The sequence below is a fragment of the Chionomys nivalis genome, chromosome 6, assembly GCF_950005125.1.
Source record: "Chionomys nivalis chromosome 6, mChiNiv1.1, whole genome shotgun sequence".
NCBI classification, from domain to species: domain Eukaryota; kingdom Metazoa; phylum Chordata; class Mammalia; order Rodentia; family Cricetidae; genus Chionomys; species Chionomys nivalis.
The window spans coordinates 35,134,938-35,147,691 of NC_080091.1; the positions used below are offsets into that span (position 1 = coordinate 35,134,938).

At 44.5% G+C, this 12,754-nt stretch overlaps 1 protein-coding gene across 1 annotated transcript; it reads left to right on the top strand.

The window, feature by feature from the left end:
* The first annotated feature begins 5,178 nt into the window (after positions 1-5,178).
* Positions 5,179-9,882, top strand: Tmed4 (transmembrane p24 trafficking protein 4). The gene is made up of 5 exons (XM_057773175.1): positions 5,179-5,359; positions 5,537-5,637; positions 5,802-5,927; positions 6,139-6,285; positions 8,369-9,882. Exons 1-5 carry the CDS (start codon positions 5,200-5,202, stop codon positions 8,516-8,518), a joined length of 684 nt encoding a protein of 227 aa, XP_057629158.1. The 5' UTR covers positions 5,179-5,199; the 3' UTR covers positions 8,519-9,882.
* Positions 9,883-12,754: the final 2,872 nt, after the last annotated feature.

Genomic DNA, 12,754 nt, shown 5'->3' on the forward strand with positions numbered 1-12,754 from the left:
CCACTGTCCAGCTTGTTTCATCTTTTAATTTTAAATTATATTTTATCTAGTGTGTGTGTGTGTGTGCGCACGCGCACACACGTGCACGCACTCCCTCCAAAGCACGTATGTATCTCTGTATGTGCCATGGCTCATAAGTTGGAGAGCAACCCTCACGAGTTGGTGCCCTCCTATCATATGGGTGCAGGAGATTGAACTCAGATCTTCCGGCCTGGCAACAAGTGCATTAACCTGTTGAACTCTTGAGAGTCTCTATCTTGCTTTTTGAGACAGAATCTCTAACTGGGACCTGGAATCTAGGCTTACCAATTAGTCAAGACTGACTGGTTGGAGCCCTAGAAATCTTCCTGTTTCTGCCTCCACAGAAATAGGATTATAGTCACAATTCACTACACTTACCTGCCTCTGCCTCTTAAGTCATGGTGTTGAGGGTCTTTAATAAATACAGTAAAGGATTATGATAGAGGTTGGCTTAGTGGAAAAACTAATATAGGTAAAAGCAAGATATGGTGTTTCCCCCACTCCACCCCTGATAAAGCAGAACCTGCAGAGGATAGAAAATAAGAACAAGGAAATGTCACACAGCTAGTTTCTCTTGAGGAGCCATATAGACTGTGGTTTAGGTTAATGATTAAGAAAAACAACCGAGTCCCTGAAGTCAGCTAGCTCAAGTTTTTTTAATCTTAACACTGAGAGCTGTGTTCACAGGTTTCAAAATGTATCATAGTTGAAACAAAGCTTTAATAAAAGAATTTAAGGTTAGATTAAGGTGTTTTTGTTAATAGCTTTGAAGCAGAAAAAAACAGAGGAAACAATCTAAAGTTTAGAAAGGCATATAGTTGAGTGAGGGATTCATTGAGGTCAAGGGACAAGAACAAAGCAGCCCAATTGTTATTAGCTGATATGACTTTCTTGCTAGGATTGGTTGGTGAGCAAAGATGATTATTAATCTCTTGTACCCATTTCTGCCCTTAAGTTCCTGATATAAAAATATGTTGACAAATGGGTGTGCACCCCAAGGATTTAAAGTAGAGCTGACTGTTTTTTTATATATAAAAGTTTAGGTTTGTGATTTTTCTAGGATTCCTTATAAGATTACCTGTTTTCTTTTTCTTTCTTTCTTTCTTTTTTTTTTTTTTTTTTGTTGGATTTTCGAGACAGGGTTTCTCCGTAGCTTTTTGGTTCCTGTCCTGGAACTAGCTCTTGTAGACCAGGCTGGCCTCGAACTCACAGAGATCCGCCTGCCTCTGCCTCCCTAGTGCTGGGATTAAAGGTGTGCGCCATCACCGCCTGGCAAGAAATAAGTAATAAAGTGATTGATCCTTTCTTTGTAACCAAAAAAAAAAAAAAAAAAAAAAAAAAAAGCAGCCTTCCAGTAAAAGAACTGACTGAGAAAAACACCTCGCTCACTCATGTCTGCTTAGCTATAAAATTGGATATGAATGTATGTGGATTCTTGGGATAATTTGTGGGTTTTTTTTTTTGTTTCATTTTTTGTTTTTGTTCTTTTGGTTTTGTGAGACAGGGTTTCTCTGTGTAACAGTCCTGGCTGTCCTGGAACTCACTTTATAGACCATGCTGGCCTCAAACTCATTGAGATCTGCCTGCCTCTGGCTCCCAAGTGCTGGGATTAGAGGTGTGTACCACCACTGCCCAGCGGGATAATTTGTTTTTCATTTATAGTATGTGGAACATTCAATTATGTAAGTGAAAATGGGAAACATGTTTTTTACCTGTATTCATTATTATCATTCAGTTCAAAATAAGATAACCACATTATATTTTTCTGGTGGTTTTTCGAGACAGGGTTTCTTTGTAGCTTTGGAGCCTGTCCTGCAGACCAGACTGGCCTTGAACTCACAGAGATCTGCCTGTCTCTGCCTCCTGAGTGCTGGGACTAAATGTGTGCACCACCACCGCCCGGCCCACATTATAATTTTTATATTGGTTGAAAAATTTTGCTGGAATATATAAGCTCCAAGGGGAAAAGTAATGTAGTGAGAGGAGTGGGACACGTCCTGCCACCCAGCTAGCTTCACCCCCGAAATAACCACACAGAAATTGTATTAATTAAATTACTGCCTGGCCCATTAGCTCTAGCCTCTTATTGGCTAACTCTCATTTAACCCATTTCTAATAATCTGTGTTCACCACGAGGTCGTGGCTTACCGGGAAAGATTCAGCATGTCTGACCTGGTGGCTGGCTCCATGGCGGCAATCCCTGACCCCGTTTTCTTCCTCCCAGAATTCAGTTCTGTCTACTCTGCCTACCTAATTGCTGCCCTATCAAAAGGCCAAGGCAGTTTTCTTTATTCAACCAATGAAAGCAATACATAAACAGAAGGACCTCCTGCACCAAGTAAAGTTAGCTAGAAGACATCAAGAGATACGGAAGGGTAAAGCCAGGGTAAAAAAACAAAACAAAACAAAACAAAAAACAGAATAGAAAAAAAACAGAGTAGAACAAGCAACAGTAAGAATAATAAAATAAATAATCAACCTTTGGCCCTCAGAAAAGTCTTTGTGTGTCTGTTTGTCTATCTAGTAGCTTGCCTGCTTTGCATTTCCCCTTTAGTTTCTTTGACCTGCTGAATGAAGGCTTGCTTTTCATTAGCACACTAGGTGAGATCCTGACATATTGGAGATGTGTATGTATGTATGTATGTGTGTATATGTGTGTGTATGTGTGTGTATGTATGTGTGTATATGTGTGTATTGTATGAGTGCATATATATGTGTGTGTATGTGTGTATGTATGTGTGCGTATGTATGTATGTATGTGTGCACATGTATGTGTGTATGTGTGTATGAATGTGTATGTATGTGTGCATATGTATGTGTGCGTATGTATGTGTGTATGTGTGTGATGTATGTGTGCATATGTATATGTGTGTATGTATTTGTGTATGTGTATGTATGTGTGCATATGTATGTGTGTGTTTTCCTTTTCCCTAGCCCTAGAGAATTAAGTTTTACTCCTTCAGAAAAGTCAAGTTGAATGATTAGGTTGCCGGCTCTGTGTAACCCTCAATCCCTGAGCTGCTGGAGGCTCGTCCTCACAGCAGCCATACTCTTTCTTTCCCATCTCTCCACGACAAATTTCCTTGCTTCTTTCTCTCCCATCTCTCCTCCTCATACTTACTCCCTTTTTTCCATCATGCCCAGTCCAGCAGGGGCTGAGGGCAGGCCTGAGTGTTTTGTTTTGTTTTTGAGACAGAATCTTTCTATATAGACCAGATTGTCATGGAGCCCAATATGTGGACCAGGTTGGCTTCAAACTCCTAGAGATCCTCCAGCTTCTGCCTTGAGAGTTCTGGGATGAAAGGCATGTGCTACCACATCTGGCTCGAATTGCTAGATTTTTATGACGGGATCCTAAACTGGAGCTGTCTTGAGCTTAGAGAGATTTCGGAGGCACTTATAGGGCAGGCTGTGACCTGCTCTAAGTTACTCCATATTGTGTAAAACTGTAGGTTTGGGGCTGTAACTTGCCCTGAGTCACTCCACTTTACAGTCATATTTGGCCCTGTCTTAAATGTAACTGCCAAAATATGATGACGTGCACCTCACTGTGCACATAAACACCACCACCTGCCTAGTACTGCCCATGAAACATAGACAAATAAACACTGATAAAGTACTATCTATAAACATACCAGAGGAGATTGCGACCACATGAATGTACTGGTGTGTTAAAACTATTAGAAAACAAGGCCTGAGAACTTACCAAACATATCAGACTGAGCTAGGGTCCATCATCCTCACGTGAACCCCACGAAGAGGAGTGCTCCTGACCTGCCATCTCATTATGGAATTGTATTTCAAGGGATTGGCAGTCAAGGAACTTCTCAGTGTCCCCAGGTTTCAGCTCAACAAGATCTCTGCCACTAACTTATTTTCTTGGTCTCGCAGACTCTTTCATGAAGCAAGAACCCCGAAGGATCATCTCACCTTTAGGCAAGTTCAGCAGTCCTCTCTCTGTGGGTTCTCATGTCCAGTTTATGCAACAGTCCAGGCAAGAGCAGTTTCTTGCCCAAATGGCTAACCAACTTCATAAGGATCCTTTTCGATGCCCATCTTCTTCTTGAAGTTGCTGGTGCTGCCAGGAGCAGGTATGTCTCATTGTCATGAAAAATCCTAAGTTATTTAAACATTTTAAATGCCATATTCTGTTGCCTTTGAAAGATATGAAGAATGCCTATCTAACTGAAATATATCTCTATATATCTAGAAAATCTAACATGACTACAAGCTTGACTATTATCAATGATTATCCATCAACAATCTATGTTTCCTAATTATACATTTTTAAATTAACTACACAATCACAATACCTTAATCAAGATCAGAAATATGCATATAACAAAACTGACCTTAAATTAGTATCAGTAAACCAAGATTCATATCAGTGCAAATTATTCATCTCTATATCATATCCCCTTTAAATGTAAAAGAACATTTATAAACAATATTTGGGAATATGGGCGCAGTTATTTCTCTCCAAACTGCTTGTGCTGAATGGGGGCGCTGTTAATCATGTCTTTCAACCCTGCTCAGGAGGTGGAGACCGAAGGATCACAATTTCTAAGCCAAGTAGCAAAATGCAGGCCAACCTCAGACACTGGGAACCCTGCCCCAAAACAAGCAAACAACCCAGGTGCTTGCCAAATTGATATTACTAGGCAAATTGTGACCGATGAAGCTAACTTATAAATTTGTTACTCAACAAGTCCTGAAATTGTGAAATGATACTAATGTGTTTCTGTAACGTGCTCATGAGAATGGTTCACTTGCTTCTGGCACTGAGAATAAGAACTCAGGCTGTTCAGGCCTCGGTTAGGGGATAAACATCTCCCAAGGTGGCCTAGCACCTTACACGGAAACCGCTCTTGTTCAGCCTCACACAGTGCGCAGGCACAGAGCGGTGCATAGAAAAAAATCTTAAGCCTAACAACTACAGACGGTAGCGTTGGGCAGAATCACCGTGCACGCATTTTCCCTCTGTGTGGCTAGTCTACGCTAGGAGCAGCGCAGGCGCAGAGAAGTACAAAACTGAGGTTTGCGACGGGGTTTGGGATGGACAGAGCTGGGTAAGGGAGCGGAGGACCCGCAACACCGCGCAGGCGCACTTCCACTTTCCTGCTGATGCGCAAACGCTGACCAGTGCGCGATCTTGCGCATGCGCGGAGTGGAGGCGCGATGGCAGGTGTCGGGGTCGAGCGGCTGCAGGCGATGGTGCGGTTTGCGCTGCTGGTGCTCACTGTGTGTGCTGCTGGTGCCCATGGGCTATATTTCCACATCGGCGAGACTGAGAAGCGTTGCTTCATCGAGGAAATACCCGACGAGACCATGGTCATCGGTCAGGGGGCTGAGGGTGGAGAGGCCCTTTGTTTTCGCCTGGCCCTCGGAAGGGCCCCTCCTCCCCTGTCAGCTCGCCCCCATCCTGACGGTGCCTTGAGGGCGCCAGGTCCCCTGCCCAGCGCCCTGGGGCCGCTTGTTGGGGGCCCCCGGTCGTGACTGTGTGTCTGCCCCGCAGGCAACTATCGAACCCAGATGTGGGACAAGCAGAAGGAGGTCTTCCTGCCCTCGACCCCTGGCCTGGGCATGCATGTAGAAGTGAAGGACCCGGACGGCAAGGTAAACACGCCTTCCCCGGAAAGCTCTAGCGGGTGTCAGAAGTACATTAATGTCATTATGGGATGTAAAGTACCGGTAGCCTTGGTCCTGAGAAAAGATCTCTAGGTATCAGATCTTGCATTTTGAGAGGTCGTTGTAAAGTTGGGGCCTGATGCATATTGCAGGTGGTACTGTCCCGGCAATATGGTTCCGAGGGCCGCTTCACGTTCACGTCGCACACACCCGGTGACCATCAGATTTGTCTGCACTCCAACTCCACCAGGATGGCCCTCTTCGCTGGAGGCAAACTGGTAAGAAACTCGGACTGAGAGTTTTTCCTTTGATCTACTGCCATCTTTCATTCTTTTTCTTTTAATCTTGCCTTTTGGGGGAAGCAGGTGCGCACGGTCAGAACTGGGGAGACCAGGCTTGCCCTTCTGCCTCAGCCAGAGACAAGAACGGACTCCATAACAGTAACAGACAGTAGGCGGCACCCACTCATTCATTCCTGTTTCCTCGTAGCGTGTACACCTGGATATCCAGGTTGGGGAGCATGCCAACAACTACCCTGAGATTGCTGCTAAGGATAAGTTAACAGAGCTCCAGCTTCGTGCTCGCCAGCTGCTTGATCAGGTGGAACAGATCCAGAAGGAGCAGGATTATCAGAGGGTAAGGGCATGTGTCTCTTTGCACTTGGAGGTTGAGACTGACCTTTAAAACCCACAGTGCAACGTTTCTGTTTGGGGCCTTCCCTACCTGCAAGATTAGTTTTTCAGAGAATGAATTGGGAGCTATCAGTCTATGTAGGTGAAGTTTGCTTTTTCTTTTTGGCACTTCATGTGCATGTCTGCAGTGCCGAGGGTTGGATCCATGGCCTCTCCTGAGTGTTAGTCAATATCTCTACCACTGAACCACACCTTCAGTCCATCATACGTATATATGTTTACATACACACACACACATTTAAATCCTACACCACCTAGTATTTTCCATCCAAGTACTAACCTGGCCTGGCCCTGCTTAGCTTCTGAGATCAGATCTCAAGGGTTCAGGGTAGTGTGCCTGTGGCCCCTTTTTTGTTTTGTTTTGTTATGGAATACGTATAAAACTTAGCATTTTAACTGTTTCTCTTTTAAAAAATATTTATTTATTTATTATGTATACAATATTCTGTGTGTATGCCTGAAGGCCAGAAGAGGGCGTCAGACCTCTTTACAGATGGTGGTTGTGAGCCACCATGTGGTTGCTGGGAATTGAACTCAGGACCTTTGGAAGGGCAGGCAATGCTCTTAACCACTGAGCCATCTCTCCAGCCCCTTTAATTGTTTCTAAGTATATAATACTTTAGCATTAAATAGATACATGTTGTGTTGCAACTATCACTGCCTCCTAACTTCACCTTCCCAGAGAATCTGAACCCGTCAAACGTTCCACTTCCCTCAGTGCAGTTTTGATTTTTTGGTCTGTGGTCCTGATTAGTGTTAAACACTGATTCCCCACTTACCTTCCCATGTTGCTGTTCTACTTTTTGCTTATAGTCTTGACCACTGTAATTCAACTAAGTGGAATCCTTTTGTGACTGTCTTAGTTCATTTATCACAATGTGTCCAGGCTTCATCTGTCCTGTAGTGTGTCACAACGCTCTGTTTGTCACATTTGTTTATTTTTGCAGTGCTAGAAGTTGAACCTCATTTAGGCTAGATAAGGGTCTGAAGTCCATCATAACCCCCACTTAAAGATTTGTTTTCTTGCCGGGCGGTGATGGCGCACGCCTTTAATCCCAGCACTCGGGAGGCAGAGGCAGGCGGATCTCTGTGAGTTCGAGACCAGCCTGGTCTACAAGAGCTAGCTCCAGGACAGGCTCCAAAACCACAGAGAAACCCTGTCTCGAAAAACCACAGGGTTTCTCTGTGGTTTTGGAGCCTGTCCTGGAACTAGTTCTTGTAGACCAGGCTGGTCTTCAACTTCCAGGGATCCGCCTGCCTCTGCCTCCCGAGTGCTGGGATTAAAGGCGCGCGCCACCACAGCCCGGCTAAAGATTTGTTTTCTTATCAGTTATGTATATATGTGTATGGTTTATGTGTGAGTGCAGGTGTCCTCTGAGTCCAGAAGGCATCAGATCCCTCTGCCTCCTTTTTATTTATTTATTTACTTACTTTTTAATTGTGTTTGTGTGTGTGTTGGGAGGACATGCACATGGGAGCAGGTGTATAAGGAGGCCAGAGACATCAGATTCCTGGAGTTACAGGTGGTTGTGAGTCACCTGACATAGGTGTTAGGAATCAAACTCAAGTCCTCTGAAAGAGCAGTACATGCTCTTAACCACCGAGCCATCTCTCTAGCCTCTGTCTCTTAAAGTTGTACACCACCATGTCCAACTGTAGAGCTCTCCTTTTAAGGTGGAATAATAGTCTGTTGTATGTAGAGACCTCATCTTGCTTTGGGTAGTTATTTCTAAATTGTATGAACCATTCTAGAGAGGACAACGCACAATTTAGTAGTACCTATTGCTTGTATTCCATGGGCTCTTACTATAGAAGCATCATGTTAGTCCTAGCAGAGATGGTTGTAGAGGGACATCACTTTCCTCCCTAGGGGCAGTCTCAGGGGAGACTAGTCACCTGATGGAATTACAGGTGGTGTTCCAGAGGCATTTGGTCTGGGAGTTGTGCGTCACACAAATAGAGGGCCCTTGTAATGGCAGATTGTGTTTTCCTACCCGTTCTAATCCTTTGCTCACTGTCCCACGCAGTATCGTGAAGAACGCTTCCGCCTGACGAGTGAGAGCACCAATCAGAGGGTCCTGTGGTGGTCCATCGCCCAGACTGTCATCCTCATCCTCACTGGGATCTGGCAGATGCGGCACCTCAAGAGCTTCTTTGAGGCCAAGAAGCTGGTGTAGGGCTCTTGCCGTATAACCCTTCCCTTTTGCCCCAATTAGTTGATCATTTCCCCCCCCAGCCCCACCCACCTGGATTTTGAGGAGGAAAAGTGAAAAATCAATGTGTCTCACATTGGTGTCATGGCAATACGCCGTTGAGATCAGCTACCTTTTGACCCTGGTTCTCCAAGAAGCAGACATTGGTCCATGCTTTCAAAATCTGCCTTAGGGTTTGGGAGAAGTTGGAATTAACCCAAGATCAAATCATTTCTTTTGCCCCTGATGATTCTCCTGTTTTTGAAGAGATGACCAAATGGTCTTCTGTTTTCTGGTTGTCTATTTCTGCAGTAGACAGCTGGCATGTCCCATGGAGGAGGCCCTGCCTCGGTGTTCCTGGGTCAGTCCTGAGTTCTTTCAATGTATTGTGAATGTAAATAAGGGGCAGTTCTTGGCCCTGAAGGATCGAGATGTTTTCTATATTTTAGAACTATTTTTGGATAAATTATATGTATTTTCCTTCCTGGTTGAATCATCACTGCCTGTAATAGCCAAAAGCACCAATCCAGACCTTATGCATTCTACTTATTCCCACACTTTTAGTAACTGCCATGATGTGCTCAGAATTTCAACAGTCTGGGGCCAGAAAGCAGATACTGTAGTTACTCTCAAGTCCATGTTACAAGGCCATGAAGAGTTCTCTTGAACACTTGTGAGTCTGACCCGTCAGTCCCAGAGTTGAAGAGAGGGACAGAGTAACTTGGAGCAGTGCATTCTCCCTCAGTTTTCATTAAGCAGTGGCAATGGTTTGTGTTGTTTTTGAGGCAGTCTCTGTTGCTGTGGCTGGCCTGGAGCTCCCTATGTAGACTAGCCTCAGATCCACCTGTGACCTACCAGCTGCTGTGACTAAAGAGGCATGTACCACCACACCTGACAAATATTTCCTTCAAGGGAACCAGATTTTGGTTCTGTATGCAGATTTTTTTTTCCAATGAAATAAACATAGTAGCTATGTTTGATAGACAATAATAGGTTGTGGACAGAGGTAAGCCCCCCCCCAAAAAAAAAGACGGGGAGGTTACTGGTGTAGACATCTTGCCTTTGTAGAAAATGTGGGGTAGACTTCAATGGGTACTCTTGCTAAGACTTGGCCTGGGAGTGGATGAGTGAATTGCTTAACCCTTCTGTAAGGTCACCCTAGTAGATAAGATGTTAGCAAGGAACTAGCAAAACAAAGGCCCTGAATCATAAACAGCTCTTAAGACATGTTCCTCACCCCCTTCTGTATAAGCTTCATGCCAGTAGTTGCCCATTCTTGATATTTTATTTCACAGTTTTATTATATATTTATTTGGAATATTTATTAAATTTTCTTTTTCTGACTTATAGAGCTAAATTCTCCCCTTATTTCTGTGTACTCTACTATATACGAACCTGTTTTACACTTAGAGTATATGCAATTTTTTTAGTTTGCAAAGAGGAAGGACAAAAAAAAAAAAGTCCTACATAACCCTCCTAGTTCTAATTCTGGATGGCCATATAACCACCAGAAAAATTCCTCTGATACTTGAAAAAGTTCACAGTCTTCAGTTTAGGATCAGGATGGGAAGCCAGGTGATGGTGCATACCTTTAATTCCAGCACTCAGGAGGCAGAGGCAGGCAGATCTCTGAATTGGAGGCCAGCCTGATCTACAGAGTGAGGTCCAGGAAAGTCAGGCTACACAGAGAAACCCTGTCTTGGGAGGGGAATGTGGATTAGAATAAATTAGGTGTTGAGAGAGTTGTTTAGTTTTTCAGACAGTATCTATACATAGCCACCAGGGTGGCCTTGAACTCACAGAAATCCACCTGCCTCTGCCACCAGAGTGCTGAGATTAAAGGCATGTGCCACCATGACCAGTAAGAGAAGGTCTTGGTTTGTTTTTGAGATAGCCTTGAGGTAGCACTTGTGTTAGTCTTTAAGGTCCTGTTGGCCCTGCCTTTCAGGTGTTGGACTCATAACTGTGTGCCAACATGCACAGAACTAAGATGCCTTTTGGATGACTTAGATGTTTAGACCCATAGTGCAAGGTCTTAAGAAGAGATACGTTTCTGCTGTGTTGTTTTCTCAAGAAGTCTAGACCTGATAGAGAAAGAGGCTAGAAAAGGCCAGGCGTTGGTGGGCTTGTCCAACAATAAACACACAATAAATAGCAGGGTTTCTCTTGCTAATCCCTTTCAGCTCCACTTTGGAGACTTAGCAGATACAGGCTTGTGTATGAGGAGTATGGTAGGCAGGAACATGACTGCCCCAGTGCCCCTGAAAGTTATGAATGCCACTGGGCATGACAGAGATTACTAACCAGATGACTTTGAAGTAAGGAGCTGGTCTAGATCAGTGGTTCTCAACCTTTTTCAAGATATTTCCAGAGCTGGAGAGATGGCTCAGAGGTTAAGAGCATCGCCTGTTCTTCCAAAGGTCCTGAGTTCAATTCCCAGCGACCACATGGTGGCTCACAACCATCTGTAATGGGGTCTGATGTCCTCTTCTGGTGTGCAGGCATACACACAGACAGAATATTATAAATATAATAAATATTTTTTTTAAAAAAGATTTCCATTATAATTTTTTTGTTTGTTTGAAGACAGGGTTTCTCTGTAGTTTTGGAGCCTGTCCTGGAACTAGCTTTTGTAGACCAGGCTGGCCTGGAACTCACAGAGATCCGCCTGCCTCTGTCTCCCGAGTGCTGGGATTAAAGGCCTGTGCCACCACTGCCTGGCCTTTCCATTATAATTTGTAACAGTAACAGAATTACAGTTATAACATAGCAATGAAAATAATTTCATGGTTGGGGGTCACCACAACATGAGGAACTGTATTAAAGGGTCCAGCATTAGGAAGATTGAAAACCACTGGTGTAGGTTATCAGTATGAGCCCACTGTAATGACAGGTGCCAGATTTGCCTTTTGCAGTTAGGCTTCTAGTTAATCTGTCTCTGTCACCAGGAGTGCTTCCCCTATTTTAATAGATGCCCACTATAATAAGACCCTCCCTGTCGGTAAATGCCCAACAATCTCTTTCTATTACTACCCTAACAGTAATTACCAGATGGCTTAAAACATCAAACTGTTAGGTTTGGGAGACAAGACTAGGTGACCGGAGGGCAAGCTGAAGGAAAGGCTTTTGATTGCTCAGGGGAGAGCAGAATTCTTTTAAGGTCTCTCATGATGAAAGTGGTTGGGGATGGGGGGAGGGGAGGTGCTCAGAAGAAATGAGCCCAAGGTCCGCAGATGTCACCTAACTAGACTTGGAGACACAGTTTATTGTATTTTTGACTTTAGGAAGTGTTTAAGAGGTTCCAGTGAAGTCGGACGTGGTGGTGCAGCTTTAACACCAGCCAGTCTGGTCTACTTGCCAAGTTCCAGGCCAGCCACAGCTCAATAGTGGACCTTGTTTCAAAAAGAACAGAATAAAAAGGTCCCAAGGACATCCCCGGTGGACGTGGTTGTGGAAGAGGGAATGGGCCTAGTTGGTATGTAGTAAGACCGTCTGACTGCAGCTTTTGGTTTTCTGGAAAAGTCGGGTCCCAGGAAGGGGTCAGGTTAACCTGGCACTTCTGTGAAAGATAACAAGTCCTGTGGCAGGATCCATGAGACTATTCGTAGTAGCTGGGTTTTTTGTTGTTGTTTGTTTTTTGTTTTTGTTTTTTTTTGTTTTTGTTTTTGTTTTTTTTTTTTTGAGACAGGTTTTTCTGTGTAGCCCTGGCTATCCTGGAACTCTCTGTAGACCAGACTGCCCTTGAACTCATGGCGATGGCCTGCCTCTGCTTCCCAAATGCTTGGATTAAAGGCCTTCGCCATCACCCCCAGTTTAACAGTTATCTTAATAGGTTAACACTCTATCGTGATTTCAAACTGGTTACCCACACAGCCTTTTTTTTTTTTTTTTTTTTTTTTGCTTTTTCGAGACAGGGTTTCTCTGTGGTTTTGGAGCCTGTCCTGGAACTAGCTCTTGTAGGCCAGACTGGTCTCGAACTCACAGAGATCCGCCTGCCTCTGCCTCCCAAGTGCTGGGATTAAAGGCGTGCGCCACCACCGCCCGGCCCCACACAGCCTTAACTCCTCTACGCGCAGGCACATGCCCAGGTGGGCGGCCTTGCTCCCTCTTCTCAGCCAATGCGCGGTCGGATCCTAACCATAACTTGGCAGGCAAAGTCCTGCCCACACCACTCCGTGGGTCAGCGAAGGTTGGCGCTTGGGTGGGTGGGAGCCGGGCTGC